Source organism: Lupinus angustifolius, unplaced genomic scaffold (assembly GCF_001865875.1).
Source record: "Lupinus angustifolius cultivar Tanjil unplaced genomic scaffold, LupAngTanjil_v1.0 Scaffold_415, whole genome shotgun sequence".
Taxonomy (NCBI): domain Eukaryota; kingdom Viridiplantae; phylum Streptophyta; class Magnoliopsida; order Fabales; family Fabaceae; genus Lupinus; species Lupinus angustifolius.
Window position 1 is genome coordinate 180,485 of NW_017727825.1, and position 21,865 is coordinate 202,349.

Sequence of the window (21,865 nt, forward strand, 5' to 3'; positions counted from 1 at the left end):
GAAACCTCCAACAAGGTTTCCACAGGTACAATCTTCTGCTATTGATCCTACTCTTAAAACATTAATGGAAGTTCAAGAAAAATTGCTTGCTAACCAAAATAAATTTCATGAAGGTCAAGTCATGATTAATAAAAAAAAATTCAAACATACTCAATGACTTTAATTCTAAAATAGAAAACCTGACCATCCATGGTAAAATGCTGAAAACACAAATTGCCTAACAAGTTAGTGATCCTAATAGACAAATAGAGATGTTTCCAGGACAACTCGAAAAAAATCAAAATAATGAACATTGTAAAGCTGTCAAATTAAGGAGTGGAAATGAATTAAGTGATATTCCTCAAATTAGGAAAAATGCACAAGTGGAAGAGGAACATATTGAGACACAACCCCATGAAGGGGAGCAAAATTTTGAAAAGATGGCTAAGTATGTAGATCCACCACCATATGTACCACCAGTTCCTTTTCCCCAAAGATTAGCAAAGGCAAAATTAGAAAAGAAATTTGGGAAATTTTTGAATATTCTTAAGAAATTATATATCAACTTACCCTTCAATGAGGCACTGTAGGAGATGCTTGCATACACAAAATTTCATAAGGATATTTTATCTAAAAAAAGAAGACTAGAGAATTATGAAACAATCGCTTTAACTAAAGAGTGCAGTGCTTTAATTCAAAATAAATTACCTCCTAAATTAAAAAATCCTGGTAGTTTTTCTATCCCATGTTTAATTGGAAATATTAGTTTTGATCACGCCTTATGTGACTTAGGGGCAAGTGTGAGTCTCATGCCCTTATCTGTGTGCAAAAAGTTAGAAGTTAAATTACCACTATATCACTTCAATTAGCAGATAGGTCAGTTAAATTCCCTATAGGCATCTTGGAGGATGTTCCTATCAAAGTTGGGAAATTTTTCATTCCGGTAGATCTTGTAATACTAGAGATGGAAGATGATTCACAAATCCCAATCATATTAGGTAGACCCTTTTTGGCTACTTCTGGTGCTATAATTGATGTAAAGAATGGAAAACTTTCCCTAAGCATAATGGATGAAAAAGTTGAATTTGATATTGCTAAATCTACAAAACAACCTTCTATTGATGATTCATGTTTCAGGGTTGACATGTTGAACCAAGTTGTTAAAGAGGAAGCACCTAAAGTGCAAGCTAAGGATCCCTTAGAGATGCATAGTAGATGGTGACACTTCGGACGTTGATGAGGAAGTGGCTAAGGTTATTGAATTTTTGAATGTAGGTCCAACCCTTCCTCACAACCCGTAAGATGAGACCTAGAAGGTAATGCCCAAATCTGAAGATTGGGAGGAGGAGAATTCACCTAATGGAAGTTTTTATGGATGATATTTCTATTTATGGACTTTCATTTGATGACTGCGTAACAAAATTGACAAAAATATTGCAGAGATATGAGGAAGTGAATCTTATATTAAATTGGAAAAAATGTCACTACGTGGTGCGCGAGGGTATTGTGTTGGGACATTTAATTTCAGGAAAAGGGATAGAGGTGGACAAAATTAGGTCCTACCAACTATGCCACCACAGAGAAGGAGCTACTAGCTGTTGTGTCTGCCTTCGAAAAAATTATGTCCTACCTAGTAGGTTCTAAAGTTATAGTTCATATTGATCACTCAACCATAAGATACTTGATGAGTAAGAAAGAAGCCAAGCCACGTCTCATCCAATGGATTCTCCTTCTGCAAGAATTTGATCTGGAGATTGTTGATAGAAAGGGAACAAATAATCCAGTTGCAGGTCACTTATCTCGGCTTGAACATCCAAGTGGAGGGGAGGAGGACATGCCTATTGATGATTCCTTTCCTGATGAGCAACTCCTCCTCCTCGACACTGTAGAAGCACCTTGGTATGTTTGCTTTGTAAACTATTTGGTCAGCAAGATTCTTCCACCTGAAATGACACCGCAACGGAAAATGAAATTCTTCTTATATCTGAAGAACTATATCTAGGATGATCCTTACCTCTATCGACTTTGTGCTGATGGTATTTACAAAAGATGTGTTCCAGAAGAAGAAGTGTCAAAGATCTTGAGTTGTTGCCACTCTACCTCTTATGGAGGCCATGCTAGTACTTCAAAAACAATAGCAAATGTATTCCAATATGGTTTATTTTGGCCACAGATATTCAGAGATGCAAGGAATTTTGTTCTCACATGTGATTCTTGCCAAAGGGTGGGGAACATATCAAAAAGGCATGAAATGTCAATGAACCCCATCCTTGAAGTGGAGATATTTGATGTGTGGGGAGTTGACTATATGGGACCTTTTCCTACTTCAAACAACAACAAATATATCTTGGTTGCAATCAATTATGTTTCTAAATGGGTGGAGGCAATTTCATCTCCACACAATAATGCTAAAACGGTCGTCAAATTGTTTACCAAGATCATATTTCCAAGGTTTGGGGTCCCGAGGCTGGTTATCAGTGATGGAGGCTCACACTTCATTTAAAGACATTTTGAAAACATCTTGAAGAAGTATCGTGTTTCTCATCGAGTCGGTACCCCTTACCTCCCTCAAACAAGTGATCAAGTGGAAGTATCAAATCGTGAGATTAAGAGCATATTGGAGAAGACGGTGTCTAGGAGTAGGAAACATTGGTCCTCAAATCTTGATGATGCTTTATGGGCTTCCTGTACTGCATAGAAAACACCTATTGGTATGTCAGCATTCAGGTTGATTTATGGTAAGTCTTGCCACCTTCTAGTGGAACTAGAGCATAAGGCGTATTGGGCAGTCAAATTTCTAAACTTTGATCTGAAAGTTGGTAGAGAAAATAGGAAATTCCAACTACAAGAGTTGGAAGAACTACGGTTGGATGCTTATGATAATGCTCGCACTTACAAAGAAAAAACCAAAATATGGCATGACAAACACATACTCCATAGAGAATTCCACGTAGGAGAAATAGTTCTTATATTCAACTCCAGGTTGAGAATCTTAAGGGAAGCTAAAGTCTAGATGGTCAGGTTCGTTCATAGTCACCAAGGTTTACCCTTATGGAACAGTTGAGATATGGAATGAGGAAAGGGGAAACTTCAAGGTGAATGGTCAACGTTTGAAGCTTTATCTAGTAGATGAACGTCAGGAGAAACAAACAAACATAGCCCTCTTGGATTATACATGAGCTACAAAGATCAACCATCAAGCTAATGAAGTTAAACGAGCACTTCGTGGGAGGCAACCCACGCTAAAGGTACATTTTTAAATTTATTAATTTTATTGCTTTAGTGCCTCCCTGAGTTTGGAGCCTTTTTAGGGGGATGTATATAGTGTCGGCCACAAAAACAAAAGATGGTGTTGATGCCAAGGATATTTGCACATAGTCCATCTAGGACATATGGCCATTTGGGACATTTTTCTCTTCTTTTGCAAGTAATTCCACTACACCCAATGAAACCAACCACTTATAATTGGCACATGACTTAAGGACACTTCATACCTAACCCGTGAGTTTTCTTTTTCTTTCTCTTATTGTTTATATTTTTACATTAGGGACAATGTAAATTTCTAAGCTTAAGGGGGTTTTGCATTTAGATAGTTCATTCATTTTATGCATACCATATAGATTTTAAATTTTTTAGGTTGAATATTCATATTATCATGGATTATCATGTGTCTCATATATCATCTATTCTCTGGTTTATTCTATGTGTTGTCTATCTGCTTTAAATGAAAAAGTATGCATGAATGATGATTGTGGATCTATGACACTCATTAAAGAAAAAAATTGTTGATAGAATAATAACATGAAAGACATTACGTTTGACAATTGTTAATTAAATTTGGTTAAATAAAGGTCTTTGTTTCATAACTTTTGCTGAATGTACCAAATGTGAGAATCTTGGGCCAAACACAATAAGGGTTCTGATTTAAATTGACAAGTACATAAAACCCTTTTTTTCCTTTCTTGGGTGCATAATTTTCTATGACTGTATATTCTAGAACTTTATTTGTGAACATTTCAAGATTGAAGTTTGTCTTTATGCATTAAAATGATAGAGGTAATTATGACTTTTTCTTTTGACCTTCAACCGCTTGCTATAAACATCGAAAACTCATTAGTTGTCCACTTTTCAGCCTGAACTTTAATGATTTTTCATAGCTACTCAAATGGGGGTTTGGGGTAATTTATGATGTTTGGTTGAAGCAATGAGAAAGGTGAAAAGGTCATATGTGATGAAAGAATCCATAAAAAGGTGAAGAAGAAAATAAATAAATAAATTTCGTCCCTTCTCTTTTATAAAATCTCAACAATAAAAAGAAATAAAAGGAAATAAAAGGGAAAAAAAAAGAAATACAAAGTATACTAAAAGAGAAGGGACAGAAAAAAAAATATGTTGTAAGGAGAAAGGTTGATTGAAAAAAGGTCATATGATAAAGTAAGGCCTATCAAGATAATTTCAATGCTTCAAACAGATGTCTAAAAGGTTTAAGTATTTTGGGAAACATTTGTAAGCCTTTTGAATTATCCTTTATTTCACTATACCACCTTAAATCATTCACCTTGGCCCCATTACAACCATTTAAAGACCTCTTGATTTTTGCATGCATTCAAATACAGTCAGTGGCGATTTGGTCTATAATCAAGCCTATGGTAATTTACTTGATGAAATTTTTTAACCGAAACATTATGACCCTTAAACACATGAGAGTGATGAGAGAAGAGTGACCCTAATTCATGCAATTTTCATGACTTAAGGACTTAGCTTGAATTAAATTTGTTTATGATTGTATTGTCTTGATGTTTAGATTGTTTCAAAATAAACATGAGATTGCTTGTTATTTTGGGTCATAGTTTCTATATCATCATCCATACATGATTGTGAAAGTTAGACATAATACTTGCTTGATGACAAGCAAGAGATAAGATTGAGGGGATTTGATAAGTGTGAAATTATACTACATTTGCATTGCATTTAACTTGCATTTTAGGACATAATAAGGACTTTAAGATTTTTTTAGCTAGCTTTTATTTCTATTTTTCGGGTGGAGCAAGTGTTTTTTAGCTATGTTGTGCAGTTTGGATGGATTAAAGCAAAAAAAATAGAGATTGGGTGCAAGAAAATTGAATTCAGTGTTGAGGATATGCGAAGAACAATTGAAGAACCAAAAGAAATTATAGATGTTATATTATATTCCTATTTTTTAGATTTGTTTTGTAGGGCTTAGCCCAATATTTTGTAATTAGGATAAATAAGGGTTCTCCCTCAAGGATTTTACATTTTTTTTACATTACAATTATTTAATTTAGAAATTGGGATTCTCTTCTACATCATGAGTGAGTAATTCCCTGTGTTTCTAGGATTGGGGCTATGCCCTTTTACATTCAATAAATATTTTTTATTACTCCTATTTCATTGAGTGTTGTGATTTGAATCATTAAACTGAGTTTTATTCATGTGAGTTATCTGGCCAACAAATTACACCTCTTAGATACATTGGGGAAAGACCGAGAGGTGAACCCAACTATTCGACCATTGAGTTATTCAAACTAAAATCCTAATTCACGAGATTAGTATTAGGATTCTCGGGGGTTTCTGGAATTCACCATGGGTTGCTACGAAGCCATTGGATAGAAAGATCCAAGTAAAGGATTTGATTGATAATCGTACCACGAGAGTAAGTGCAACTTCAACTAAGTACACGTGTCGGAGCTTGAGAGAGGATGACAAATATCAAAGAGCAATTCACCCTCACAACTTAAAGTTCATGAAAAGGAGCAAAACAAGGATTTGCGTGTGTAAAGGCGGTATTAGGATTGGGGCTATGCCCTTTTACATTCAATAAATATTTGTTCTTACTTCTATTTCATTGAGGGTTGTGATTTTAATCATTAAACTGAGTTTTATTCGTGTGAGTTATCTGGCCAACAAATTACACTTCTTAGATACATTGGGGAAGGACAGAGAGATGAACTCAACTATTCGACCATTCAGTTATTCAAACTAAAATCCTAATTCATTAGATTAGTATTAGGATTCTCTGGGGTTTCTGGAATTCACCTTGGGTTGCTACGAGGCAATTGGATAGAAAGATCCAAGTAAAGGATTTGATTGATAATCGTACCACGAAAATAAGTGCAACTTCAACTAAGTACACGTGTCAGAGCTTGAGAGAGGATGACACATATCAAAGAGCAATTCACCCTCACAACTTAAAGTTCATAAAAAGGAGCAAAACAAGGATTTGCGTGTGTAAAGACGGTAGCCCTTATCTTGGGAACTCTTCCTAAATTAAATTTCATTCCCTTTTGATTATTTTCATAATTATTCTTGGCAATTATTCGAAATTCAATTTTATTCCTTATTTGAGTTAAGTATAAATTAGTTATTATAATTAAAGGAGATTTCCAATCCTCGTTGGATCAATATTTTATTACTTGACGATATAATATTACACTTGCGATTTGCCCTATCACTCTCCTACCAAGTTTACAAGATGATCAAAGTTGTGTGAATAATTATTAACATGGTCATTATTTTCGAACTCACTTTGAGATCTGCATTATAGGAGGACAATGTCAGTTCTTATGTTGTTATTTTTTTGGCGTTTTATTGGCATTTTTTCATTTTTCTTTTGTTTTTTTGGAAAGAAAATAAATTAGAAATAAAGGGTGAAAACAGATTAATGTTCGTATTGTATGGTGCTAAATGATGGGGAAAATTGCAAATATATGAATTGATTCATTGAAATTGTACCAGTACATAATAAAAAATTAAAATTCAATCTTAAACAAAGAAACAACAACAACAACAACCAAGAGCCCTATGAATGGCTAACAGAGTACAGCACTAGATTACTTATCTTCCCATAAGACTGGTGATGGTGCTTCGACTTCAACATAGTTGGTGAGAGCGGTGCCTGAGGTGCACTGGAAAACATAATCTTCTAACTGACTTGAGCATTCCTCTTTAAGCATGGACATTGATCCTTGAGACTCAAACCCTGCGCAGACAAAACTTGGCTTGATGTGTGAAATAGGGAAATTTGCCTTCTTATACTCAAATTGCCCCATGTGGGCCCACCCTTTACTTTTTGCATATCCTTGTCTTGTCGGCTTTGGTTGGATTATAGCCCAGACTGAAGCGACTCTTGTTTCCCAGGGGTATCACTATGTCTTATACTCCCTGCCCATACTTTCCTAGGCCTTTCCCTGGCTGATATCCTTCCTTAATCATCATTAAGGCTTCTTTAGACAAATGTGGACCTATCATCGGTGCTTCTTCTACAAAGGTGGTGTTATCAATTTCCAAAGCATAGAATGAGGTTTCAAGTGCTTCCTCAGCTGCTTCAATATATGGGGTATCAAAGGGCCTATATACCAACTTATCCTCCTCACCCATTATTATCAACAACTTGCCATTAATGATGAATTTGATCTGTTGATGCAAGGTTGAGGGAACTACTCTTGGAGCATGGATCAATGGGCTACCTAGCAAATAGTTGTATGTTGGGTTTATGTTCATCACTTGGAATAGAATCTGGAAAGTATAAGGCCCAATTTTTATGGGCAATTCAATTTCTCCCATGACCTCTCTCTTGGACTCATCAAATGCCTTAACAATCATGGCACTTGGCCTCATATGCGAGTAGTTGACAAGGAGCCTATACAACATTCTCTTAGTCACCATATTCAAAGATGAACCATTATCTATGAGGACATTTCCAATCACATAGTCTTGGAACATGACAAAGATGTGGAGAGGGTTGATGTGGCCATTCCCTTCGTGAGGTATTTCTTCATCGCTGAAGGATATAAAATTGCCCGCAACAATGTTATTCACGATACCCCCTAGCTTATTTGTAATTATGTCTTGACTAACATGGGCCTGGTTTAAATTTTTAAGTAGCACATTCATGTGAGGCTCCGAATCCATTAGTAATGAAAGTATGGATATTCTAGTAGGTGTGCGCCTTAACTGATCGACCACCTTATATTCATTTTGCTTTATAAACTTCAGAAGTTCATTGGCTTGCTCATTAGAAATATCTTCACCATCTTTCAACTCATCCATGAGCGATCCTTCTTGGCCAATTTCAGGAATTGTTGGAGCATCAACCTTCTATTTCCCATTATATATGGTGACTGTGTTTTTCCTGTCTCTGGAGGTCCATAGATTCTGACGCTCTGGGTAACTCTGCTGACTCCGGTGACATTGGTTACCTCTAATGCACTTTCCGGTAGTGTGATGACCTCTCCGCCATACCTCCAAGGTACCACTTTATCGGATTCATAGGGAAATGGGTGAAGTGTGTCTGTTACTATGGGCTCCATTTTCGTGAACTATGGGAACCACTATAGTTGATCCAGATCTTCTGATATACCCATTGGAGTATTCAACACTGGTTCGAATTGAACCAATGTTGGAATGAATGTTGTTATATCTTCATTGTCTTTTACTACATTGACTTCTAGGCATGTCGACCTTCTCTCCACAACCACCAATTTGGTATCCATCATTTTTTGTAATAGCATTTTAAATTCTGCACAATCCTCAAATACATGGCATACTAAACCATGCATCTCACAAACATCCTTCACCCTCTTCAGTTTCTTTTAAAACCTCAATCATACCTTGGTTGCACATTTCCTTGAAGATAACTTTCATCGGGGTACGTATTTCGGACAAATCCTTCGGGAAGGATTCCTCCTGGACATCTTCAACGACATTTACCCCATGGTTCCCATGATTTGGCAGGGGATTATTACTGACGTTTGGTGCTGGTTGTCTAAAGTTGAGCCATTTTTAGTCAATAAGGTGTTCTACCTTGAATTTCAAGGCTCTACAATTCTCTATGGAATGACTTACAGTTGTAGAGTGGTATGCACATGAGACATTAGGGTCGAACCATGGCCCTGGATTTTCAAGAATTCTTCCCGAAATTGGAGCTATAATCCTTTCTCCCATAAGGTATATGAATATGTTTGACGACACGGGGATAGGATCAAACACAGTTTTCTTATCTTGAGGTGTATATCCCCGATTTTGGGTGGTAGCAGTGTATGTTTTGTTTGGGGTTCTTGATTGTTGGTGTTGATAGTTGTTTATGCGTGTCTCATATTTATAGTTGTTGTTTGATTACTTCTTGGAGTCGTTGGATACAAAATGTATCTCACCTTTTTTCTTCTTCATGAACCCTGGTTTATTAGTATTTGCTTGGTCATTTGTAATCTTATTAGAGCGTTGAAGCTAGAGGCCATCGTAGCCGCTAGGCAATCGTAGTAGGCATTTTGTAGAGTATCAACAAAAATAGAGAGTTGTTCTTCTTCTTTTAACCTTGAAAGTACCTGAGAGGTCAACCCCCTCCTGCGTTGTGTGTACTATTTGAAACTTTCTTGAGGCTTCTTGGACATGTTCTGTAATTGTGTCCTATCAGGTGCATCATCTTCATTATATTTGTATTATCGAACAAATGCATTAGACAGGTCTAGAAATGTCTGAATGTTGGCCGAATATACAAGTTCATTAATGCCCCAGCCAGGCTATCCTAAAAGCAATGGATTAGCAGCTTGTCATCTCCATGGTATGCTGACATTTTCCGAGCATACATGTGCATGTGGCTCTTTGGCCATGTCGTCCCATTATACTTTTTGAATTTCGACACCTTGAACTTTGGAGGCAGCACCACATCTGACACGAGACACATCTCAAACGCATTCTTAAGGTCCGGAAAACTCGCTCCCTCTATTGCTCTGAGCCTCTCCTTAATTAGGTTTAACTTTTCTGCTCTAGCATTGTCACCAATTTGGGCCCCTCGAGTTGTCTACCTATGGTATGTTCCAGAATTGTGAATGCGTGGTGCAGACTTATTAAACGCAACCTTTTAAGGGGGTTTGTAGGTGGGGTCTTCATCATGCCTGTTCATGTCCACCTGAGGTGTTGGTTGCTCTAGATGAGCATTTGATTGGTTGTGGTTCATTCATTTCATCCTCATAAAGTGGAACATAATCAGGGGGCATACCATAGAATGGCCACTTCATTGCTTCTTCCTTTTGTTGGCTTGTACCAGCTCCTTGACCAGAGTGGCCCTTAGGAAATTGAGAGGAATTGCTCTATGGTCCCACGTTGACAATTTGAGTACTCTTCCCTTTCTCATTTTTCAAAGCCTTCAACATGTTGAACATTTCACTCATTTGCGCTTTAAGCTCTGCTAACTCGAACCTACTGTCCTCACGTGTTACAGATTCTGCCATTTCCTTCGCTTGAAACCGAGTGTTATATTGTTGCTTTGAGGCAATGATGGCAATACATATTCACAAGAAAACATTTAACTTTAAGATTTGTTTGTTCGAATGGTTCACCTGACTTGCGGAGAGACCCTTCAATATAGCAAAGCACTTTATCCTATATTTGATGACTAGGAAGTGCAGTCCCTAGGTCGCATGTGCTTGTTGACAATCTTTAGAGGAAACTCTAGGTTTCAAACCAAGATTGCATCTTAAGACTAATCTCTAGCAGTTTATAAGTCGTTTGTGCCAATTAGCCCTCTTTTTTTTATATGCGCATAAGTGATGCCTCTGAGTGAAGATGAAAAGATTATGATATTTCATTCATTTTTTTTTTTGAAAGATTACACAGAGTAAAGGGAATTTACATTAGATATTTTTATTCCCCTTTCGTCTAATTCAAAATCTTACAAGTACAAATAAATATTAGAAATGAAATTCTCCGTTGCTTTCCTTCCTCCATCTTCTTAGCTTTCGGGCTACTCTAGAGCAATCATATAAGAATGCTTCTAATGCTGGTCTTCCATTAATGTCAGGGTATCGATCGAGTTCACATCTAGCCCCATCAAAAATTTGTAACCAATCATCTGTAAAATCCTCGAGTCCATTAATCATGTCATTGCATCTCCTTTAGCAATGTTCTTTGGCCCTTTCAAATTCCATGAGAGTTTCAACCCAACTTCCAGCCCATTCTTTCTATTACTTCACGAGTTCATCGTAGGCCCCCATAAGATCCTTCAAATCAGCAGCAAGTTGACCTTCTCTATGGTTGGCCTTCTCCATGTCTAAATGGTGGTTTGCCACCATCTCATCTCCTCTTCTATGAGCCTGTTCTAGGGCCGCTTGGTAATCCTTTATCGTGCTTATTACTTGGGAAGCCTCTTTCTGACTCTATTCAAGATCAACCATGATTATCTCGAAGTTTCTCTGAATTTCCTTCTTTTCTTGCACAACATTCATAGCATCACGATTTTTTGCTTTCAGACGCTCATGTAGATCATTGTTTTCTCTTATCAACTTGAACTTATCAGATTTAAAGCACATGCTAGCATAATCCTTCTGGAACTTCTCAACGATGAACTCATATTTCTCATTTTAATCTCTTGCCTCCTCTAAACGAGCTTCCAAGAATTTACGTTACCTGTGCCATATGATTTCATCCGGTGAGGGGCCTCCATTGTCTTTAGGCAAGGCTGGATCTGGCATACAGGTCTTCTTTATTCTCTCGTTCCTCCAGGTTTTGTTTTCTTCAGTATATAAAGTCTTACGCTCTCCCAACTTATTTCTCCGAATGAGCAGATTTTTTGTAAAGTCTTCCTTGTTGATTCTACAGCCCTTTCAGGAGCTTCTTCATCCTTATACCATAAGAAGAAACCCTACAGCTGCTCATATCTTATTATGGTAATCTCCACAATAATACATGATTTTCACAAGTACGAGGGCCAACGTGAAAGCAATGCATCATCTTGGTCCCATAAGTATCATATTAGGGTAATATCCACAAGAATACATGATTTTCTCATGGCGATCATACAAGCAACACTTGGTTTCAAAATTTCGGGGGTGACCTCCTCAAAAAGCTTTGCCCATTCACTAAGTTGTATTTCTTTTGTGGAAACCTTCTTAAACCTCATGATCCTATAACGACTTCCTAGACTGTAGTAATGATGCTTGAAACGTGTCATCATCCATATGTAGAGCAGCTGAACACAACACCTGATTTTATTACCACCTCTCAAATGACAATTTTGGAACGATAGAAAAGACTCAGAAAGTATGGTAGGTGTTGGGTTGACTTCAAAGTGAATGAACTTGTAGAAAACATCGAACATTGATTGGTCTATCATGTCATTCAAGAAGGGAAATAGTACCATCCCATAAATGGCGAGAGCAAAAGGTGGTTTGAACATTTCTCAACTTTGTTGCTCTTCCATTTTGGTAATATGCTTCTTCTGAAAAGCCCATTTGAGACCTACAGTTCTGGCCTTCTTTATAATATTGGATGGTTTAGGTTGCACCTTTAGAATTTTTTCCATAGTATCATCGTTAACTTCCACAGGTTTAGTGAACATATATACCCTCAGTCTATCCGACATTGGTATTTCTAGTAAGATTTCATACTCTTTGATTGTAGGTGCAACATCAACATTTGGGAATTCGAAGATTCTTAGCTCGATATTCTAATATTGTGCCATGGTAGCCATAGCTTTTAAGGCCACACTGTCCACATGTATGAGGAGAAGATCTATCAGCCTCACATACTCTCTCGCAAACTGCTCTTGTATCTCATCTAGTATTCTAGGGATGCAATCAATCAAGAAACTAACATCATTATTGTGCACTTCTACTTTTGAACACTTTCTTGCGCATGAAACACTAGTAGAGACTAGAATTGGTGAGGTCATCTTGTCACTTTGCTATATGAAGACGATCTCTCGAACAAACCTGGAAAAACTATGATACAAGAGTTAGTAAAATGCCATAAATGAGTGCATGAAATGCATGAAAATTCAAACTTTTATGAATATGTCAAATCATAAGTGCCAAGTGCAGGCCCTAAGGGTGAACGACCTGTCCATGGGCAACACAACCCTCATTCCGAAATATGAATTAGCATGATATATTAACTTATTTCATATCGTTCAGGTTGACTAGGGATAATGATTTTCTTGCCCCTAGCTTTATAAAATTACTCTCGGGATAAAAGGTCCCATTATGAGTATATTTGTGAATATGTTATCGTCATGATAGAAAGACGTTAAAACGCAAGGATATCACTTCGGCATATGTGATAGTGTTGGTAAGTTCCAACTCATGATGAAGAGCCAAATAATGGAAGGAAGAAATGCAAGGGTAGAAGTATGTTTCTTTGTGCTTCACATGGATAAGTCCTATGATGGATACAAATGTAGGCCACATCCTTAGGGCGGGATACTAGGGCATGTCTAAAGTAGATATCTTGGAAAGTTCTAGACTCCTAAAAGGCCACTAAACTGCATCCTTCCCGTGAAGGAAAGGAAACCAAAATATCATAAGTTAGAAACAGGACGGATCAAGTTCCCATCGAGCGTCCAACCCATGATACCGGTAACAGTCTGATCGGTCCATCACGCCAATACAAGAATAGGCTCTAGGTCGACATCGGTAAGGCATATGTCCCTTCTAATCCTAAAAGGATATCTCAAATACCTGGGTATAGGGCATATGTGTGTGCAAAGACATTGTGTACTTACGTGTTGTGTGTGAGAAGCATACAAACCTTTCTTTAAAGACAAAACCCCTCAACACTGCAAAACAACTTCAAAAACGTATACATAAACACAATAAATTATATACAAAAAAGAAAAGCAAAAGAACAAGCTTTAAGGGGTAGAACACCGGTCACATGACTGGTTTGGAGTCGCCACCACGTTTTTGCGATTAAAACATAGAAAACCCTTTCGATTCCTAAATATTGGAAAGACTATGCCTTTGAACTAGATCTCTGGACTCGGTAGTTGGTTACGGGTCGGGGAAGGTACTAGCACCTCATCCGCCCGTTATTAAACTTTACCCGCAAAAGTCGCACAAAATTAAATATACGCTAAAGCTTTATTAAATCAAATAATTATTTACAAAAATGTTTGATTTTTTTATTTTTAGGTCTGACAAGAGTACTTATCGCTGAGTGCAATAAGAAAATCAAGACTACATAGTTCTTGGGTAGAAAATGCTAGTGTGTTGATTGATTTTAGTTAATGAAAAGTGGTTTGAGAATTTGTGAGATGATTGTAAGTAGATAGGGTTAAAGAGGATGATAAACTTTACCCCATATCATTTTTCTCTCATAAAAAAAGAGGCAGTATGGCAACCGCTCACCGCTTTTAATTAAATAGGATAATCAGATAAGGGCTTGACTTATATCACCTTATACATATCAACAAGAAATAAGAGATAGTACGACTGCCGCTCACCGCTTTCTCACTAACATGTCAATTGATAGGGTTAAGGAGGGAGATACAAATTTGCCCTACATCATTTTACCCATTTTAAATAAAAGAAGAGGTAGTACGACAACCGCTCACCTCTTTTAATTAAATAGGGTAATGGGATAAGAGCTTGGTATATATTTTCTTATCCATATTAGAGGGAAAGAAGATGCAGTATGACAACCACTCACGCTTTCCTACTAATAGGATGATAAAATAATAATCAAATTGATACTCCTTCTCTAACCTTAGAACTAAAAATGTTTTTTTTTCATTTAATTAATTTTACGAAAAATCTATTATTTCAAAGATTTATATCATAAATACTAATGATTGTGATCATTGATTCTCTATAATTTTAAAAAAAGTATCTTATTTATTGATGGTTCAAATAAATATGACACATATTAATTACTAACGGCTTTGATATACACATATAAAACCCATATACAATACAAATAACAAACACTACAATGAATAAGACATAACAAAATAAAATAAGAACAAACAGTAACTAAACACTCAAATTTAAACAATATATACATGCCTAAATGGCTAAACAGTAAAGCCGAAATAATGGATTGATGCATATATACTTTTTTAAATAACATACATGAAACAAATAACTAAACAACAAAAAAAGAAGTTTTAAAAATAAAAAATGAGAAAATGAAGGTGTTGGAAGAAGAAAAAGGAGAAGAAGACTCATTCCTTTTGACTTATGCTTTAGTTCATATTAAGATATGAAATATATACATGTATATACAATGAGTTTAGACAAGAAATGAAAAAAATGTAATAGTAAGTTGAGATGGGCTTAAGAAAGAGATGAACCTTATGTTGTCTTGGTTAATGGAGTCTCACCCCCTCCCTTCTTGGTTTTCCAAAAAAAAGATGCTCACGATACTCTAGTAGATGCTTAGTGTTTAAGGATAACTCAAGTTTTAATCTGATTTAAGGATGAGGCCGTCAGATGTTTTTAAAAAAAAGGCTACTCAATATGTGTTTTGAAAATGAGATAAAGCTGCTGAGTCTCTAGGGTTAGTGCTAAGTGGGGCTATTTATAGCCTCACTTAGATTTAGGGTTAAGGTGAATGAAGAGTCTTAAGATAATTATCACTTAGTCCTATTAGTATTTCTAATCACGCCTTAAAAATTTAAGAAGACCAGGACGAAATTGAGTATTCACACTCACCCACTCAAGAAACCACACAGTTTGGGTGAGAATGAAGAAAGGGGTGGGAGTTTCTATCTCTTCTTTGGTTGAGTATGTGTGTGTGGGGGAAAGATGAGTACTTTGTGTTTTATGTTGTATGCCTTAATCCTACAGAGGATATAAAAGCGTGGTTGACTCATATTAGAATTAAATACAAGACAACTCCTCCTGTATTCCCCTTAGCTTGTCTCATAAGCAAAAGACATGCTCATGTCATGAAAATGACATTTTTTTTTACTCCGCTACTCATCAAATTCGAAAATTTTCTTGGAGAGAAAGAAACCTATACCATGAATTACACACTCAATTATTCTTGTCGAACATAATTTTCTGAGTCTAATAATTAAGTATATTTTTCATCTTATATTGTATAGATAGAAACATTGTGTTAACTTATATGGTATAATGCATCATGTTGTCCAGAGCGTAAAAGTTCAAAAACAAAATTATTCGAGTTTATACTCATTTTGAATGTAAAACATGAATTAAAATTGATTATGCACTTAAAACTTTGGTTTGTCACTCTGATAATAAAAGTTCACTCTATATTGAGTGTCATGTACACGTCATAATTAGACTATGTTTTAAGGGTTTCTGATTCAATATAATATCATTAGATAATAGTAATACACATGATTATCGGATCCATGAGTACTCACTTACTCTAGAATTATCTAGCTATTAGTGAATTATTAAAAGATATTAATTGCTTAATATATTAATAATTCATTTAACATGTTGGGAAAAATCGTGGTGTTACAAACCTCAACCTTAAAGTCCTTAGGTCACTAACTAGAACATAGCAATCAAAGGTAAAAGTCATTTCAGAAAAGAAAAGCCTATAGAAAATGTCATTGGTTGCTTTGTTTGGTAAATTGCAGGAACGTAAGTTGGAATTGAGCTAACTTGAACAACATGAAGAACAAGAGAAGAAGCATAAGAATGTATCCTTGAAAGTGAAGGCAAATGTATGTGAAACCTCTAGAGACAACAAAAAATAATGATGGAATAGAGGACATGAATTTGCTAGTAAATAAGTTTAGCAAGTTTCTTAAAAGAAACAAGAATGCTAAATTTGGTCCAAGCAAGAGATTCACAAGAAGCAATGAAGCTTCTACATGAGGATAAAACTTTACATGTTTCAAGTGTGGGAAACCTAGCCCAATCAAGGTTGACTGCCCCACCCTAAAAAAGAATCCATTCAAAGGGAAAACTGAAAAGAATATAGGAAGACGAGCATACATTGCACGAAAAGACAATGATACAAATTATAATTCAGAACATGAGAATGAGGAACAAGCACACCTATCTCTGATGGCATCTCATCAATCTGAAGACATTGGGGTAAGTGACTCTGAAATTTTAGTTAGACCTTCATTTGATGAAATTCAAAATGCTTTCAATGATCTTCACAAAGAATATATGAAACTTTCAAAATTATTTCTAAAACAGAAAAATGATATCACTGTTTTGGAAAATCACAATAAAATTTTAAAAAAAGATATGGACCTCATAAAGGTCAAGCCTTCTTCTTCTAAATGTCCTAATTGTGATACTCTGAAGCCAAGAGCTTATTGGACTTAATAAGAGTAGTCACAATTTCGATAAAATTTTGAAAAACCAAAGACATGCTAGTGACCAAAGATGTCTAGGTTATTCAAATAGCCATGTCCTCAAAGATAAATAGAAAAATGTTTGGGTGAAAATTAATAATGGAAACATGTTGAATTTCCATATAGAAAGTACTCATATAAATCCTTTATTTAAAACAAAACATAAGATACATCAACATCAACCTACATGTTATTATTGTAAAAACATAGGTCATGCATCTAACTCTTCTTACATTAAAAATATTGGTGTAGCATATGGCCGATATAAATGGGTCGAGAAAGGTTCTGACCCTATAAGATCCAAATCATATTAGGTACCTAATAAAAAAACCTTGATTATTTTGTAGAAATGCTTAGAAGCCACAAATTAAATGCGGTATCTGGACAACAGCTGCTCTAAGCACATGATGGGTGACAAAAGTAAATTTTTTATCCTCACTCCAAGAGACAAAGGATTCATCACCTACGAGTATAATAATAAAGGAATAATACTTGGAGTTGGTCAATTTGGAAAGTCACTCTCTACTAACATATAAGGATTTCTAATATTGAAGGCCTTAAACATAATCTTCTAAGCATCAATCAAATTTGTGACAAAGACTTCCATGTGGTTTTCTACCCCGACAAGTGCATCATTGAGGATAAGTGAGTTTGGTAAGATGACGCAAGGAGAATTTGAAATGTCCATGACGTGAAAGTTAAATTATTTTTTTGGACTACTGATCAAACAAATGAAGGATTACATTTTTGTCAATCATTCCAAGTACTGCACAAATTTACTCAAGGGGTTTGAGATGGACGAACGCAAACCAATTTCCATTCATATCGGATCAAATACCTATGTTGATATTCATGAATCTAGGAAATGCATTGATATAAGAAAACATCAAGGTATGACCAGTTCCATTATTTATCTTACTACTTGTAGACCTAATATAATGTTTAGTTTATCTCTATGTGCTAGATATCAGTCAAAACCTGAAGAGTCATACCTAGTAGCTGTAAAAAGAATTTTGAAATATTTAAAAGGAACAACTGATGTTGGACTATGGTATCCTAAGGGAAATGTATGTGACTTGGTTGGATATCTGGATTCATATTTTGTTGGTTGCAAAACTGGAAGGAAAAGTACTAGTGGAACTTGTCACATTCTAAGAAAAGCCTAGTCTCATAGTCATGTAAGAATTAGGAATGTGTTGCTTTGAGTACTACAGAGACAAAATATATAGCAGCACAAGTGTTATGACTCAAACAACAATTATGTGAATAAGGTCTAGACTTAGGTTGCATTCTCTTGTAGTGTGATAACATTAGTGTTATAAATCTTACTAAGAATCCAATAATGCATTTTCGAACCAAACACATAGCTACAAGTCATCACTTCCTTAGGAACCATGTTCAAAAAAAAGATGTGCAATTAGAGTTTATTGACACTCATGATCAACTAGCAGACATATTTACTAAAACCTTAGCAAAAGAACCTTTTTAAAAAATAAGAAGAGAATTTCACATATTAAATGAAGCAAACTTGTTTTAATCATATTTCATGTGTGTATATTTAAATGTTTGCTTCATGATGATATTTGTATGTCTACTTGTTTTTATATGTGTTTATTTTTTCCTTTTCAAATTCCTTTTAGGTTTCTAACCGATTACCATGGACGAGTAACTGATTACGAGGTATTGGTGTACCTGAAAATTGAAAGTCTGCGGGTAGTAACTCCTTACTATAAAGGAGTAAGCGATTACAGGGAGAAACATAAAGTTTGGGTAACCAAATACTCAAGAGAGTAATCGATTACTTGATGAAATGTCTAGAAATCTGGGTTTTCGTTAAAGGAGTAATTGATTATTCTGCTAGATTATTTGATTGCTTTGTTAGAGTAGTCGATTACTCTCACCTTCTTTATATATGATTCTTCAAAAAAGTTCCCAAACATCATTTTCTACCTTATTCCAAACTCGTGTTTTTCATCCCCATAAACCAAAATTTTCATTTCTTGACCAATTTACGTGAGATTTCTGACAAAATATACTATATTTCTAATTCTAAACACTTTCCAACCATAAATTTCAGCTTTTGGGCCCAAAATCAAGAATCTCCCAATTTTAATTCTTGAAAAACCTAACTTTTCAGCAACTCAAAACCATGGCTTCTACTTCTAGAACCATGAAGCCACATTCTAATTCTTCTCAAAGAGGTCAACCAAGTGCTTCTGAGACTAATCCTTTGGATTTTTCAAGGCTTCTATCAATTGATGAGGAAAGAGGATTTTTGTGGAAGTACTTCCTTGGACAAAAACTGATTGCTCAAAAGTATGGTAGGTTAGGTTCTTTTGAATTTGAGCAATTTCAATTTCCTTAGTTCCTTATGCAACAAAATATTGTTGATTTTTGTGTTCAAACAAATGTATATTACTGTAATTTGAATGTAAGGAAAAATAAATTGTTTCATATGTTAAAGGACAATAAATTGTCATTGACTTGAAAACCTTTAGTTCAGTTTGCTTGAAAATACCACACAATGGCGTTGAAGTCGGCTTTGGACTTCATTATTCATGGGAGGAATTCGATAGGAAGAAATTCAACTACTCTATGTGTATCTTTCCTCAAAAGAATATTGAAAGCAAAAGACAGAGGGTAGTGGTTGAGTCTGTTAAGAACTGAGATATTCTCTCTGTTGGAAATCTCATTCTTGATGACCGATTGTTGCATTATTTTCTAAGCTATGTTGTAGTTCCTAAGTTTTCCAATCATTCTGAAATTAATAATATGGAACTACAACTAATGTATGTCAATAAAAATAACATTATTGTTAACTAGACTATCATGATTATACGATATTTGTGGTCATTTAGGGGTAAACATAGTTCATTACCTTATGTTATCATAGTCACTACCATACTTAAGCATTTTAGTATTACTACTGATGAGGAATCCAAGATAGAGCTAGAAGCCAAGGATATCAAAGTTGATCTAGATGTTATCTACAAAATGGGCTTTTCTCAAGACGCAATCAATCTGATTTTCAAACATTGAAATGATCAACTTGCTGCTCCTTCATATACCCCTCCTGCTTCACAACCTAACTCTCAATCCTCCTACTATCATTTGATCATCCTTCATATTCTATTGAACTTACCAATAAGAGGATTAGAGATGAGTTGGTATCTCTTCGAGGCTATATCACTACAAGGATGGATGCTATTGATGCTCAGAACAAACAAGTATATGTTGAACTCAAATGTCTATCTAATCGATTGGATGGCATGGACATTGGTGACGATGATGAGCGGAAATCTTAGACTTAAGATTTTATTTGTCTATTTTTTGGTTGTAAAACTTTGTTGATTTTATGCACATTATTTATGGTTATGTATGAACATTTTTACGATTTTAATGTTAAATTCTATTTGCTTCACTGGTTTATATCATTTGATAGCATTTATATATATTGTTCTTAAGATCTAACATTGAAATAAAAATCAATATATCTTGTATCCCTATTATGTATATATATTATGCCTTTGAAAACTTGGTTTTTCCTTTTCTCGATGAAGTTAAAAGGGTGAGAAAAGTTGGAGTTGCATTTTCTTGATTTAAAATTTCCAGGGCAATTATTCTAAATAAAAGGGGAGCATACAAGATAGGGGGAACATACACGTATATACAAACTTCTGCATCAAGAAACTGTATGCAAATTAAGAAAACTCAAATGTCAATATGGTGTTTCTTTGTTATCATCAAAAAAGGGATATTTTGAAGAAGATCTTGCTCCTGATATTGACTTGGTTTTGATGAAGGCACTAACATCAGAAAAAGAAGTAAAATGATGAAGACCTTGAAGAATTAGAACCATGTTCAACACAAGATAAAATCTTATTATCTTTCTAAGATAAGTACTTCTATCTTAAAGTATGTTACTTAAAGTATCACCAAATTCTCATAGGAAACCGTTTTGAAAAAGTATTAAACTTAGTTTTAAAAATGAACTTAAACTTTAAAAAGGTTGAGTAACAAGTTACAAATGAGTAATGAGTTATTGTGACACATTAACCGATTACCCAAATTGAGTAATAAATTATGAAGCAAAAATAATTCAGAGTAACCAATTACTCAATGGGACAAAAATTTCTAGTAACTGATTACTCACCTCTTATAATCGACTAGTGAAAGTTGTTACAATAGTTTTTCAAATTTAAACTGAAACAACTTCTTCCAAAATGAATGGATGCTACGCCATTCGACTTATACCTTCAGGTATGGACATGATGAATGGTTAGAAGCCAACTTAAAGGCATCCATCATTCAGATTTGCAACAAGAACTTTCATACATCAATCACTCTAGATTTTCTACAATCTTTCTATAATTTTGCAAACAACTTCAAACTTTTTGAAATTCTTAAAAATTGTTTTCAAGTGTTTTTCTTCCAAGATTTATACACTTAAACACTTGAGCCTTTATTTTATACTTGGTGACTAAGGGTGTAAACATGTCAGGCCGCCTACCAAGGGCCTATTACTTGGCCTATAACAGGCTAGGTCAGGCCATACTTTTTTCGTAAACAGGCCAGTCACAATGATGAGCAATATATTACACACTATTCATAACCTTAATTTAGCATGATTGATGATTCTTGGTGCCTAATTGACTTTGTTTCACATGGTTTAGTGTTTTAGACTTTATTGGACTAATATTCCTAAAATAAGTTTATTTGGGATTATTTGGTCTGATTAAAACTATTATAATTTTCAGATCACATTTGGCACCAATGGCATTTTGGGCATTATGGAAGTCGAGGATA

At 35.2% G+C, this 21,865-nt stretch overlaps 1 protein-coding gene across 1 annotated transcript; it reads left to right on the forward strand.

Moving 5' to 3' along the window:
• The first annotated feature begins 1,663 nt into the window (after positions 1–1,663).
• On the forward strand, positions 1,664–3,158 carry LOC109341239. Its single transcript, XM_019579093.1, has 4 exons — positions 1,664–1,891; positions 1,982–2,122; positions 2,507–2,666; positions 2,977–3,158. The coding sequence occupies exons 1-4, from the start codon at positions 1,664–1,666 to the stop codon at positions 3,156–3,158; spliced, it is 711 nt and encodes a 236-aa protein (XP_019434638.1).
• The last annotated feature ends 18,707 nt before the right edge of the window (positions 3,159–21,865 follow it).